Consider the following 14,139-nt stretch of genomic DNA (forward strand, 5'->3'; position numbering starts at 1 on the left):
TGATCCGTTTCTGGACAATGTTTGGAAAAGTTGGGTAAGAATTTCTTCCACCAGTAGGCTGTGCTCACGTGGTCCCCTACTCAACTTATGGCCAGAGTGAAGGAGGAAAAGGGATGTGAAGAGCAAGGAAGAGTGGGAGAGTGAGCAAACAAGGGGGGAAGAGAGATGGGCGCCCCAGGTGAAGGCTGCTACCTGCAGCCACCTGGGGGCATTCGGTGGCACCCACGCCTCGGCCTGGCACTCTGTGAACACCAGCAGACACGGGCCCAGCAGTTCTAGGTTCAGAAAGTTGGGGTTCACTGCCTTTAAGATTTGGGATAGTCCTTAGCAAACCGCCCTTAACACTGTACCAAGACTCCCAAACAGAGACTGAAACAAATACTTGTACAAGCGTGTTCACAGAGGCGCTATTCGCAGAAGCTGCATGGGGGAAATGAACTAAATGTCGATGAACAGATGAATGGATACACTGTGGTCTACTGGTACAGTGGAATATTATTCAGCAATAAAAAGGACATACTGATAAATGCCACAGCCTGGATGAACCTAGAGAACATGACGCTACATGGAAGATGCCAGAAATAAAAAGCCACACATGTATGATTCCATCTATAGGACGTATCCAGAATAGGTAAATACATAGAAGGCAGGCTGGTAGTTGTCAGGGCTGGGAGAAAGAGGGAGTGGATGTTTAGTGGGCACGGGGCTTTCTTTGGGGTGATGAAAATGCTTTGGAACTAGGCAGAGGTGGTGGTTGTACATACAACGCTATGAATGTACTGAAATGTTCACTTTAAAGTGGTTCATTTTATGTTATGTGAACTTTACCTCAATTTCAAAAAAACTGTGACAAAGAAGATTTGTTCTTGCACCAATTTCTTTAGTTGTGAACTTTAACCGAGCGAAGAGTTTCATAATTAATCTTTAACCGCTATGGTCACCCAGCATACCCGGGCTCTTGCCAGAGGGGAAATCAGGCTTGAACTCTGCGTCAGTTTCTCAGTTTTGGTAGGCATTAGCAAACATCAGCTCATTCACTCCATTCCAAAGATAGGAAGAAGGAAAGAAGGGGGAGGTGTCAGTTTTGTACTTTCGTTATGTGACCAGCCGCTTAACACGAATATGGCTGAAGGCCATAGCAAGGGCAATTGCCCTGAACCTTCAGTCTGGAATGAACGGGCCTTTTGTTTTGTAAAATTAACATTATGTTGTTATTTAGTACTTTGGGTTTTTTTTAAATTTATTTTTATTTTTTAATCATTGTTCAAATACAGTTTTCTCCTTTTTACTCCCAATCCAGTCCCCCCTCCCACCCTCCCCACTTCCCTCCCATTACCACCCTCCCCTTAGTCTATGACCATGTGTCCTTTAAGTTTGTTCCTGTGAACCCTTCCCACTGTCCCCCTTAAATTCCCTCTTCTCTCCCCTCCGGTCACCATCAGCCTGTCCTCTATTTCAGTGTCTTTGGTTATATTTTGCTTGTTTCTTTGTTTTGTTATTTAGAAGAATACTAAAACACCAATTCAAAAGAACCTATGCATCCCAATGTTCATAGCAGCACAATTTACAATAGCTAGATGCTGGAAGCAACCAAGATGCCCATCAGTAAATGAATGGATCAAAAAACTATGGTACATTTACACAATGGAATTCTATGCAGCAGAAAGAAAGAAGGAGCTCCTACCCTTTGCAACAGCGTGGATGGAGCTGGAAAACATTATGCTAAGCGAAACAAGCCAGGCAGTAAAAGACAAGTACTTTGGTTTTAAATAGGTAATGCATACACAGAGTTACAAATTTTTTTTCATATAGTAAAAATAATTTCCTTTCCTTCCTGTCTCCTAGCCACTCCTTCCCTCCCTGCTGGAGAGAAGTCCTAAGAGCAATTTCTCAGCATCCCCTCTGGGACACACTCTATAGGAGTATCCCACTACAGGCGTACACGGCAGTCTTGCGAGCTGCTAAATCTTTACTGCCACTGAAAAATTAAAAGTAAACGGGGATGACGTCTGTTCTGATCGTTAAAATTCCAGTTTCACTGATAAGTTATTAGAAGGTGTGGGCCTCAATACGAAAGAGGCATTTCTAATGAGATGAAATAGCAAATAACAAAATGCCATTAACTTTTCATCCGCTGATAACACTTCTGGGAAAACCGATGCTCTGGGATCTTGATGTCTGACTTGTAATTGGTGTGGATTTCAATCTGAAAAATCTGAATATAAATGTTCCTTTTGCAACATAACTTGTCTGTGTGCAATAATCCTCTGCCTACTATGTAAATTCTTTTATTTTTATTTTTTAATTTATTTTTTAACATATTTTCCCCATTACCATTTATCCCCCCTACTCTGCAAATTCTAAACCCCACTCCAACCTCACAGAGCAACACTGGAGCCGCCACGCCAGGGGCTGGCACCCTCCGTGCCCAGAGAGGCGAGGACTCCCTCCAGCCTCATACTCAGAGGTGGGGAAATACATTCCCTGACATTTCTGCTTTAAAGAAAAACACTTGTGATTCTGTCACCAACAAATTTATCTGAAGCAATAACCACCTTCCCTTTCATGACACAAGGGAAAATGCTTATACGTAAGATGAGAAAAAATAAAAGTTGAAGCATGCCATTCCACCTTTCCTCCCGTGTACTGACGCTGTCTGTCCCTGTGCAATGTGACAGAACCACAAGAGGAACCGTCATTCAGGCGGCGGTCAGACCTCCACGTCCTGGAGCTGGGAGCTGGGGTCGATGTCCCCAAAGGCTTCCTGGGGATGGCATCAGCTCACTCACTAAATGAACATTTGTGCACTTGCTGCGCACACAGCACTATCCAAGAGAAACACAGCCCTCGCCGTGGAGCAGTCCGCAGTCAGGTCAGAGAGAAGCCCACGGAGCGCTGACCCGTGGGAACAGCCGCCGCACTGGGAGTGCAAGGCGCGGCGCGGGCCCTGTCGCCAGTGGGGCCTCCGCAGATTCCAGGCTTTCGGCCTTTTGTGGGACACCCGGAATAATGCATGATTTTTGACAAGGGGACAGGTGAGCAAAATGCACTAGGAAGAATTTGTGTAAAATTGTATACACTTCTGTAGCACTTCGAGCAAAATCCAGAAGAGTGTGCACCAACATGTTGATCAAGGTGAGCTTTGGTGATGACATTTGAGGGATTTTTAGCTCCTTCTTTGTACTTTTCTGTCATCTTTGTATTTTTTTTTTACAATGAGCTCTTAAACATGTTTTAGAAGACTATTATTAGCCATGTTGAGATGGCTTTGATTCGACTTCCAGAATGCTGGTCTAGAGCTCTATGTGCCAGAGCTTGTCAAAGAGAGAGAGACAGCAGGGTCTTTACATCCAGTGAGTTCATTGTCTCGGTGGTGGAGGTGGGCACACCGAAACGGTTAAGTGCAATGTGTCTGTAGCTGTCTATTAAGTGTGTAATAAAGGATCTGGCCGCTGCTTGGAACACAGCAGGTGCTCACAGAAATGTGCGCTGAAGGCACACACAGCATCCCTAAGCTTTTTCTGACGTGGTCTTTCATCCGTCTTCCTCATCTGTGCTCCCTAACCTCGATCACTGACGATCACTACTTTTGCACACCGCGGTCGCCATCACCACCTTCATCTTTCTAGAACGCTGTTTTCATCTGGTCACCCTCCAAAAACTATCCCCAGCAGCTCGACAGGGCCCCCTGAGACCTGGCCCCATCACCCTCTTTCCGATTTCACTTCTCAGGATGCAGAATGACAAAGCCTCTGTCCTGTTGGGGGTTCCCCCTGCACTGCTTTTCCAAGTATCCTCTCCACGTTTATCCTCCCCTCCCCTCCCACGCAGTGTCTCATTTAATTCTCAAAACAGGCCCTTGGATGTAACTATTTTCCAATTTTTAGTTGAGGACGCTGAGGTGGTGAGACTTCGAACACCAGGCCCGAGGCTGCACGGCTCATGAGGGAGGACTAGGGCTTGACCCTGGCACTCTGAAAGGTAGGCCCAGATTCTAAACCACTGTGCCGTACCCTCTCCCTTCATTCCTCGCTGATTCAAAATATCTCCAAGCTCAAGTTCCAGTCTTGTCACTTCCTTAGAGAACCATGGCTAATATATAGATGTGCTTGCTAGCTGTCATGACTTTTAAGCACTTTGTTTATATGAATCCACACAACCCACTGAGAAGAAACTATTATTGCTTCCCATCTTACAGACAAAGAACGAGGAGCATAGAGAGATTGAGTTCTTAAGGCTACACAGCCTGGAAGTGGGAGACGTGGAATTAGAACCAGCCCCCAACCTGTCCAGAACACATGCAAACTCCTTAGCAGCACCCTACCAGCACCCCCCCACCCCCGCCATCCTGTCCTACAGGAAGACTGTGTCTAAAGGAGGGGGGGGCGGTCTGTTTTTGGAGACCCTGCCATCAAACATATCACATAAGTCAAACTCCAGCCATCCATGGCGGGTGGATGTGTTCCGACCTCCATTGGCTTTTATATTGGCAGAAGAGTATCACATGAGCAGAAAGAGACAGCTACGATTAATAGGAGGGAGAAAAGAGCAGAGTCACAAAAAGTAGGGACTGTCCACAGAAAAATTCAGAAATCAGTGCCTGAGCAGCAAGTTATTGTTTTATAAGTGTACAGCACTTGCATGCGTTGACTCATTTAGTCCTACAAGGCAGGTACCTATCGCCATCCCATTTCACAGATGAGGAAGTAGAGGATGCAGCGAGAAAGAGACCGCCAGTCAGTGGCAGAGCTGGGACCTGACCCAGGCAGTCAGACGCCAGCATCAGATCATTACCACTCCACCTGTTTATTGTTAGGTGTCTTGGCAGACAAGTCCCACTCAACTGGCAAATGATTTTTTTTTTGAGAGAGAGAGAACATAAAGGTAAAACAAAAATTACCTTGTAAATATTCAAAGCTATTGCACCAAATAGAAAAGTAAAATTAAGTGAAAAATTCTTCCTCCCCTTTGAACACAGGCACGTGACTCTATCTGAAATGACTTAAATTTGTCCCGATACCTGCAGGAGATCCAGAGGCAGTAAGAATAATGGCGGTGCCGTCCAGAGAGGGGAGAGAGAAGAAGGTAGGTTTGGATGTACGTAGGTATGGGTGTGTGCCTTGCATCAACCCACCCAACCCACGCACAGCCAGACACTAGCCAGACGCCCTTTGCAAGGGAAAGGGTGATTGCAGGCTGTAGCCCACTGCTGTGCAGGTGCCTGAAACAGGCCGGAGTCACGTGGGAAATGCCAATCCAAACCCAACTCCCCACACTCTAGGTTGCCACACACGGACTCCCCCTCACACCGCTCCTTAACCCGTGGGGATCCAGTCCCTCGCTCAAGGGCAAATTCATGGAGAAAGGAGTGGAATTAAGCTTTAGAGGAGTGTATGTAACCTTCTGGTAGAGCATAATGCCTCCCGGACATACATTTTATTTCCAAAGTATGGGTCAGCTAGACATAAGCAATTGATTTTTTAAAATTGTATTCATTGATTTTTAGAGAGAGAAGGGAAGGAAGAGGGAAACCCCGATCTCCTGTTCCACCCATCCACGCACTCCTTGGTTGCTACTTGTATGTGCCCTGACCAGAGATCGAACTCACAACCTTGGTGTGTTAGGATGACACTCTAACTAACTGAGCTACCCAGCCAGGGCCTCTGATTTTTTTAATAGTTAAAGCAATCTAATTGATGTCCATTACAACCCTCTGAGGTAACTTACTATCATATCCATGTTACAAAATAGTTATTGCTTATTGAGTACAAATTGCATTAGACAGCAAGTTTTAATCAATCCGGGGACAATTATCCTGAACTGAAGTTGTTTGTTTCTATGAAAAACTTCCTTAGCCCTGGCTGGCGTAGCTCAGTGGATTGAGCTCGGGCTACGGACCAAAGTGTGGCAGGTTCGATTCCCAGTCAGGGTACATGCCTGGGGTGCAGGCCATGACCCCCAGCAACCGCACATTGATGTTTCTCTCTCTCTATCTCCCTCCCTTCCCTCTCTAAAAATAAATAAATAAAATCTTAAAAAAAAAAAAGAAAAGAAAAACTTCCTGACAGTTTCCATTCACCATACCTTGCTCTAACAGGGAGGCGACTGTGGCAGCTAGGAAGTGCACAGCCCTTGGAGGCAGGACATGTGGAAAAGCGCAGCCCAGGCCTCGGATCCCGCTGCTCCGAGGCTCAGAACTCCCAGCTTTGAAAACCAGAGAGCAACGCCTACATTGTCAGATCACCATCAGGAAGGGTGATGGCATCTGGAGGCAGACAGCTGGGATTTGTGTCCCAGCTCTGCCTCTCAGTGTCTGTGCACACATGTGCAAATCATCTAACCTCCGTGACCTTCTGTTTCTTCATCTGTGAAAAGGGGAGAGTTTTCATACCAGTGCAGAGCAATGAAGCTTAAACGTGTTGAAAATTTTAGACCAGTTACACAGCGCCTGCTACACAGAAACAACTATGTGAACAGTGAACAGAGAGGAGGGGGAGGGGGTCACGGGGAGGGGTGTCATCAAGGAACACGTATAAAGGACACTTGAACAAAGCCAAAGAGGGGGAGGATCGAGGGTGGGAGTTAGGGATGGGTGGTGTGGGGGACGGGTGGGGGAAAAATGGAGACAACTGTCCTTGAACCACAATGAAAAAAAACTTGGAACACGAAAAACAAATTTAAATAAAATAAAATAAAACTGTGAAAGGGGGGAAGAGAAAAGAAAAGAGCTGGGAAGGTTAGAAGAATGGCTGTAAGGTGGAAGGACGCACAGAGCCGAGCGCCGGAGACCCCGCGGGAGCCGCCTCTGTGTGAGAGCCGTGCAGACAGGGCGGCCCCTGAGCGCAGACTCGGGAGCCACACTGCCGTCTAGGAAGCTCGCACCGAGACCATTCCGCACAGATCGCTGGGCTTCTGCGGACCTCTCTCCACTTCTCCTCTCCCTCTCACGCTGTCTTTACCTGCTAGTCGGTGGTTATGGGAAACCGGCCCCAGTATGGGACATAAAACCGTGCCCGTTTTCCAGAGAACATTTCAAAGGAAAACGAGGACCGGCTCTCTGTTATCTCTCACCAGCTCTGTGATCATTATCAAAGAAGACTTTCATTTGTTTTTTGCTTTTATTCAGAAAGCTTTGCCAAGTTCAATACAAAAAGAATCAAAGTCACATCAGGATAGTTTTAAAATACTGTACAAAGCAGTTCTTCAAGAATTACCAACAACGGCCAAATGTTCCCTAATTATGTTCCACTGAATTGCAGACACTGGCTGAAAACTCCCCTGCTCGGGTACCCACGTGCCTGCCTCGTCTGGGCGTTTTGCATGTGTGCACCCACACGGCCGAGCTCGCTCTTCAGCAGACGCCCACGCCCACGGGCCCCATCAGTGCTATTGGAGTGCTTACCTAAATAGACAAGGACTCGTCGAAAATAACAATGAACTGACCAAGGCGGTTGCATGGAACTGGGCTGTCATCCATCGGGAGCAAGGGAGAAACTGTGATTTGTGCTAACAACATGCTCACAAGTAATAAGCATTGCATCTGCCATTAGAGACGTAGTGAACTGGAGGATGATGCATTTTTACAGCTAAAACTTTTGTTTCTTTTTTATTTACATAAGCCGTATGCCATATAAAAGTAGAGACGAAATACACGTTGAGTAAAAATTGGAATAACCATTTTGGTAGAGCTGTGACTAGGCAACAGGTTCCCAAATTGCATGGGTGGAGAGGACTGGAAGCCTTTAAAAACATCCTACTCCCTGGCAGGTGTGGCTCGGTGGACTGAGTGCTGGCCTGCAAACGGAAAGGTCGCGGGTTCAGTTCCTTTGCATGTCAGGGCACCTGCCTGGGTGGAGGGTCAGGTCCCCAGTCGGGGGTGTGCAAGAGGCAACCACACATTGACGTTTCCCTCTCCCTCTCTTTCTCCCTCCCTTCTCCTCTCTCTAAAAATAAATGAATAAAATCTTTAAAAAAGAAATAAACAGTGCAGGTTGATTTTCCTGCCAGTTCTTAAAAAAAAAAGAAAATCCTACTTTTGTTTCCTAATCCAAACAATGAGGAATATCAGATGAAACTAAAGACAGAGCTCCGAACCGGGAGCCCCAAGACCTGCCCCTGGCCCGACCTTACTGCTTGGGTACTGGAGCCTGCCCGCGGGCCTCAACTTCCCCACCCATCAAGAATGATCAGTGGACTGAAGGACTCCACAGAATCCGAGGACACAGCCATTCCTCCTCTTACAGGCCGAGGGCACGATGCTCTTCTACTGCTGTCGCCCTCTCCTGGCGTGGCCTGCTTGGGGTAGAAGAGGTAAGGACAGTGAAGGACTCGAAACCCTAGTAGGCGTCTAGGACTACAGCACTTTTCAGCCATCGTCCGACCCAGGCCACCGTTATTTGTCAGCAGGGCATATATGTGCTCGTGCTAAGGGTCCAGTTTTATTGAATAACATGCCCTAACATTCATTTTCTTCTTTCCTCCCCATGGTCAAAATCCAATTTCTATGCAAATGCCTTGGTCAGAACATTCCTATTTTTAACAGGCAGCAAGATTCTTCTACTTGAACAGGAAGATTTGGAATCACTGTTACAAACTGTGCAGAATTCCTCCGGAGCAGAAGTAGCTTATCTCATTCTCATGGGCTCAGACCAGCAGGGCATAATTTTTTTCCCCCCAGGTCTCCCAAGGACTGGCAAAATCCACCAACACCTAAGCAAACCCCTTGCCCACTTCCGAAACCGTGGGAAAGAGATGGAGGTCAAGTGTCCTTGTTTGGTGCCCAGAGTCCAGAATACATCTCACTTAAAGGTTAACTGGCCCACTCACTGTTACTTCCTAAGAAAAAATAGTGTGATTGCCCATTACTCTTTTATTCGGGGGAGGCTGGTGTTCTCTGGACTCCCACGGGTCAGACAAGACCTTCATGAACAGTGACAAATGCCACCACTTAGCATGGCCCTGCTTTTTCCAGCTCTCTCCTCGGGTGTCGCCTTGACTGAGCCCTATAAATGCGGCCCCTTCGGCCTTCCCCCTCCTGCTTTAATTTTCTCCACATATGAGATACGTTTGTGGATGCATTTCTCGTCTACCTGCCGCCACCAGAAAGTAAGCTTCTGGAGGACGCTGACTTGGTTCTGCCCACGCCTGTGTCGCTAGCGTGAACAGTGCACATTGTCGGTACTCAGCAAATTACCTGTCCAAAGGCTCAGGGTCAGAACCCCTTTCAGTGAATAAAGACTGTTTAAGGGTAAGAAAGAGAAAAGAAACACTTAAGGGAAAGTATAAATCATCTCATGTGTCCTAGGCACCGTGGGGACAGTCTTTTAACACACAGAGATACCGATCACATTACTACCCGATGCTCCCATGTCTCAGCCTCCGTGACTAGAGACGGCATTTCTAATGTAAAGTTTTATAATTCTTTGTCCCTCATTTACTGTCAAGAGGCACAGTTTAGCGTCCAATTCTATTTGTCTCTTTGCAATAAGGGAGATGCTCTTTATTGCATGGGTTTTAATCAAGGCGGCACGTTTTACAACTGGGGATGCCTTAGATAGCATTACCCTTGGCCTCCGCTAACTGACTTTCACGGAAAGGAAGGCGCCTGCCTAAGCGACCTGGGGGCTACGAGGAGCTCCTGTCGTAGGAGCTCCCTACGAGGGAGCCGGGCACTTACTGCTGGAGCAGGAGGCTTCCTTAGGGCTGGACGACATCGGCTGGGCACAGAGTTGACAAAGGCAGTCTCTCCCATTGAACGTGACGCGGTCTCCGGGAGGAAAGGGGCGCCTGGAGACAGAAAGACATTGCTCTGTGGTTATTCCAGCAATTTCATGCCAGTTCCTTATTCCTCCTGCTGGCTGCCCTCCGGTGCCAATTCACTTCTTGGAGGAGCACCAGCCAAAACATCTGAAATGCCACCTTCCCCAGGCCAGCCAGCTGGCTATGGCCCAGGCAAACCAACATGCCTCAGCTTGGGAAGGGGGGACGCACGGCTTCCACGGGCACCCGGAGAGTGAAAGGGGGTGGTTCCCCTCTCCTCACTGGTGGGGGCTGCTCCAGCGAGTCCCTCACGGGGCGCACACAGTAAAATTTTCCGTTTTCCAAATGGAAAGTCCTTCATGAAGAAACATTGTAAATGCCATAAATTCTTAGTCAGGCTTAAGGCCCCTCCCAAGGGAACTGGTTACAAGTCAAGCGTTAACTCGTTCAGTTCCCAAGACCTATGTGATAAATGATGCTGGATTAGACTTAGTCCAGGACATTGGAATGGGTGACCTGAATGTAACAGAGTGCGGGGCGGGGACCCAGTCTCTTCTGGAGAAAAGTGACAACGCTATAAATATCTGCTTGAAAACTACTATCAGCTTCTCTTCGGAAAGAGAAATTCCTTTCGCATGAGACGTTCATTAGTAACAGCGCATTTTGCCAAAAATACTGCCTTCTGCGTGTATGTTATCGCTTTCTTCTCTAGTTCAGCAGGCAGATAGCATTTTTAAAAAGTCATTAATTAATAGCCACATGAGTTTCCATGCCTGCTTGCTTGCACTTGGGCAGTTGGCCAATAATGTTCGCACACCTGAGTTTTCAAATGCGTGATGGTGTCGGCTGGAAACGGGAAACTCACGAGCAAAGCATCCCCACACTCTGAGTCTGAGCGGTTCTTTAAGTCAGACGCAGTCAGCCTCTTGACCCGAGTTTTACTTTCACAGTTGCTATCCCCCCTTACCTTGCCCTTCCGCTGCCCTGCAGTGGTAATCAACTGTAATACACATACAAGAAGTACACGTGGACTAAGGACAGCTCCACGCATGTGGCTGGTGCTAGGCATCGAGGAGAGTTGTGGATGCTCATATCCCCACATTTTAGAAACGCTGAGTGGAGGTGCCGCAGTGTTCCTTTCCATTGCTCAGAGAAGGCCCAGAGAGGCCCAGTGACTTGCCTGGATTGGTCAGCTAGGGAGGCCAGGCCACTGGCAGCTGCGGGTCATGCCCACCAGCCCAGAACATACTGTCTTTAGTAATCAGATCCCCACTCTCCTGGCTGCCAGGGGGACTACTGGATCCCACTCACCAAACCCAAAAGAGCCCCCAGACTGCTCGGTGAGGAGGGCGTCAGAGCTGAGGGCCCACAGCACAAGCACAGGTTCATGGCCTCCGTCGGGGCTGGGAGTGGGGTGAGGCCAGCAATGTGCCTAGAGCACAACATTTAAGGAGGCCCTGACTCTCAGGAGCTGACCCTGCGCTGCACGACCCTGAGTGTGGGCACTCCTTTAAATTGTGCCTCTATTAGCCTCATTGCCTCACCCTCGTCCAGGCCCTGCCTCTGATCTAAGCTTATATAAATATCTAAGTTTATAAATATATAAGCTTTAAATAAACTTGGATCCTGTACAGACCTACTATGCACCAAGCTGGAGTCCAGTTCTGAACATGGGACCAGATCTTCTGGACTTTAAGTTTTATCATTTCATAAATGACCCTGTTGAGGTTCTTTCCCCCTACCCTATGTCCTCTGCCCGTGTGGGTCCACTGTGTTCTGTTATTTGCACGTTTGCAATAGAAAGGGAACTGGATGTAGAGTGAGAAACCTGAGTTTAAATCTCAGCCTTGCAACATTAAGCTGGGAAAGTCCCTTAAACATTGAGACTCAGAGTCATTCATTAATAGGGATACCAATTCCCGATTCACAGAATTGCTAGGGAGGTGAAATGAATTAAATCCCGTGTGCATGCATTTGTAGACTCAGGTAGAAATACTGTGGCTCAGCAGTAGCAGCAGCAATAGTGAGCACCTCTTTGCTGGTTCAAATGCCCAGGGATGTGGTTATTGCTAATAAATGTCCACCCATCCTTACCAACCAAAACAATGATGTCTCAGGGCCAGGATCGGGGGGGCTGTTAGAGTTTATCTGGATCAGAGCCTTCCAACTGGCTGAGTCACATCATACTTGGGGACCCTCCAGAAACAGCTAACTAAGAATGAGAGGGGTTTTGTTTTGTTTTGTTTTTGGAAGACTAGAAATGGGCATTTTTAAAGAGACCCTCCATAAGGAGATTGCAGTGATCATCCAGATTTGGTGAATCATTCACACCTACCACAGCCTCTCATGTTACAGACGAGGCAACCCCTTTGGAAGAGCTAATTCACACAAGTCTCAAGTCAGCCTGGGAGGCAGGACTGCAGCTTGGAGCTCTGGAACGCCAGCCCTGGGCTGTCACGCAGCCTGTGGGCTGCCACCTGGACAGGGAGGGGCCAAGAGGAAACTTTGCCTTTGATTAAATACACAACGATTTTCAGCTCATTAATCCAAAAATTTTAATTATCATTTTTTAAAAATGTATTGAGAAATGGGCTAATCATTATAAAATTATTAAAATAATTTTATTATGAATATTTTGTTTAAATATTATTATGATTCATCTGTCAGGATTATCTTGTTAATTAATTACATACAATTAAATTTACCTCCCTAGAGTGTACATCTTTCTGGCTCACAAATGTGAAACGCTGAGAAACCAAACCAAACACCTTCTCCGCATGGGAGTTTTCAGAAAGCACAGCCACAGGGAACGACAACATCGCCACCATTCTGACAGTCACGGGGCTGTCCAATCAGAAGAGGTCAACAGAGCAGCCGGCCCTGGTTGTGAATCTCACCCTTACAGAAGTCAAGCCCCCCTTAAGTTCTACAACGTGCCGCGTTCACGGCAAGACATCAAAAGCACACTTCTCCGCTCACGCTGCACAGTTCCCTTGCGTCTGACAGATCCTTTTCACCGACTCGGTCTGTGAAGACGTACCCTGGGGGACGAGAGATGTGCAGGTAACGGGTGTCTGCAAACTTTTCTCCTAAAATACCAGCTCACAGAGGTTTGTTTACACTCTGTGGATGGTGTGGTTTTTGTCACAACTACGCGACTCTGTCACTGTAGTTTGAAAGCAGCCACAGACAATTCATAAATGGGTGTGGCTGTGTTCCAATAAAACTTTATTTAACAAAAACAGGTATCAGGTCTAATGTGGAGCACAGTCCGCCCACGCTTGCCCTAGAGTAAATGGGGCTCCTTCACAGACATGCGCATGCACACCCACACGCACGCGCATACGAACGTCTGCTTCCAAATATGCTTTACCTTTCGAGTCAGTTACGTCGTCTCTTCCCAGCGTGTCATTGCTCAGAATGGCTTGAGACCTAGAGGGCTTTCAGGCTGGGTTTCAAGCCCCTCAAAATGAGTCCTATTGTTTAGTAGAGGCATCATAAATTACCTTTTTTGGGCCAAGATGGATAATACAGTAGAAAAATAAAGAATTCTAAGGACACATCAGAAGAGAAATATTTCAAGACTAGGCACGACTCGAGACTCAAGGGGTGTGTGCCAAGCCGTGGCCGCAGAACCCCGCGCACTTCTCAGCTGGGAGTCCCTCACTTACTTGCAGATGGTACAAGCAAAGCAGTTGGGATGGTAGGTCTTGCCCAGGGCGGTCACCACCTCTCCTTCCACGAACTCCCCGCAGCCGTGGCAGCGTGTCCCGTACATCCTCTGGTAGTCCAGCGTGCACAGGTACTCCCCGTTCTTTATGAAGAAGCCGCCTTGCGCCAGGTCGCAGCCACACACTGTGGAGAGACAAGTGCACCTCTGGTCACCGTCCGCCCTCCGCATGCCATTCACTTACTCTATGATCTCAGTGGTTTGGGCTCAGGGGCGGGGACTGGTACAAAGAGCTATTTATTATGGGGCTCCGATCTCTCTCTTGCCTCCCTCCCCTTTTTGTTTCCTATCCTTTGGGAGCTATGCAATATCTCATACCAGTAAAATCCATTGGCCAGGTCTCAATGACTTTTGTGTTATGCCTGAGATTCCGAGATAATCAAACAGTCTTTGATGGAAAGATACCCTTGGTTCATGCTGTCTCAGATACGAACAAAGCTGTCCCTGGCAGTGCTATTTAGGAAAGGTACCCACTGCTTGCCCACACAACTGCTTTGTTTGAGCCAAGATTGTTACTGAGCTGAGTAATAAATTCCCACTCCACGAAAAGCAGTAGTGAAAACGTCCAACATCTATTTTTTCACACTCTGGAAATACTTTCCCATAGCTTTCTTGTTATGCGGTAAATAGGAGAAGCCAATCATTTATCT

At 47.4% G+C, this 14,139-nt stretch overlaps 1 protein-coding gene across 20 annotated transcripts in view; it reads right to left on the reverse strand.

Moving 5' to 3' along the window:
* The window catches only part of ABLIM1 (actin binding LIM protein 1), a 265,106-nt gene that overhangs the window by 103,872 nt on the left and 147,095 nt on the right, over positions 1 to 14,139 (reverse strand). For all 20 annotated transcript variants that reach the window (XM_045854027.1, XM_045854036.1, XM_045854024.1 and 17 more), the window contains exons 3-4: positions 13,431 to 13,614; positions 9,677 to 9,786 (exon numbers count right to left, since the gene is read on the reverse strand). In XM_045854027.1, coding sequence (XP_045709983.1) covers positions 9,677 to 9,786; positions 13,431 to 13,614 — 294 coding nt within the window. The remainder of the gene's footprint in view (positions 1 to 9,676; positions 9,787 to 13,430; positions 13,615 to 14,139) is intronic.

The sequence above is a fragment of the Phyllostomus hastatus genome, unplaced genomic scaffold (assembly GCF_019186645.2).
Source record: "Phyllostomus hastatus isolate PE091 unplaced genomic scaffold, TTU_PhHast_1.1 phas_scaffold_1066, whole genome shotgun sequence".
In the NCBI taxonomy this organism is placed as follows: Eukaryota; Metazoa; Chordata; class Mammalia; order Chiroptera; family Phyllostomidae; genus Phyllostomus; species Phyllostomus hastatus.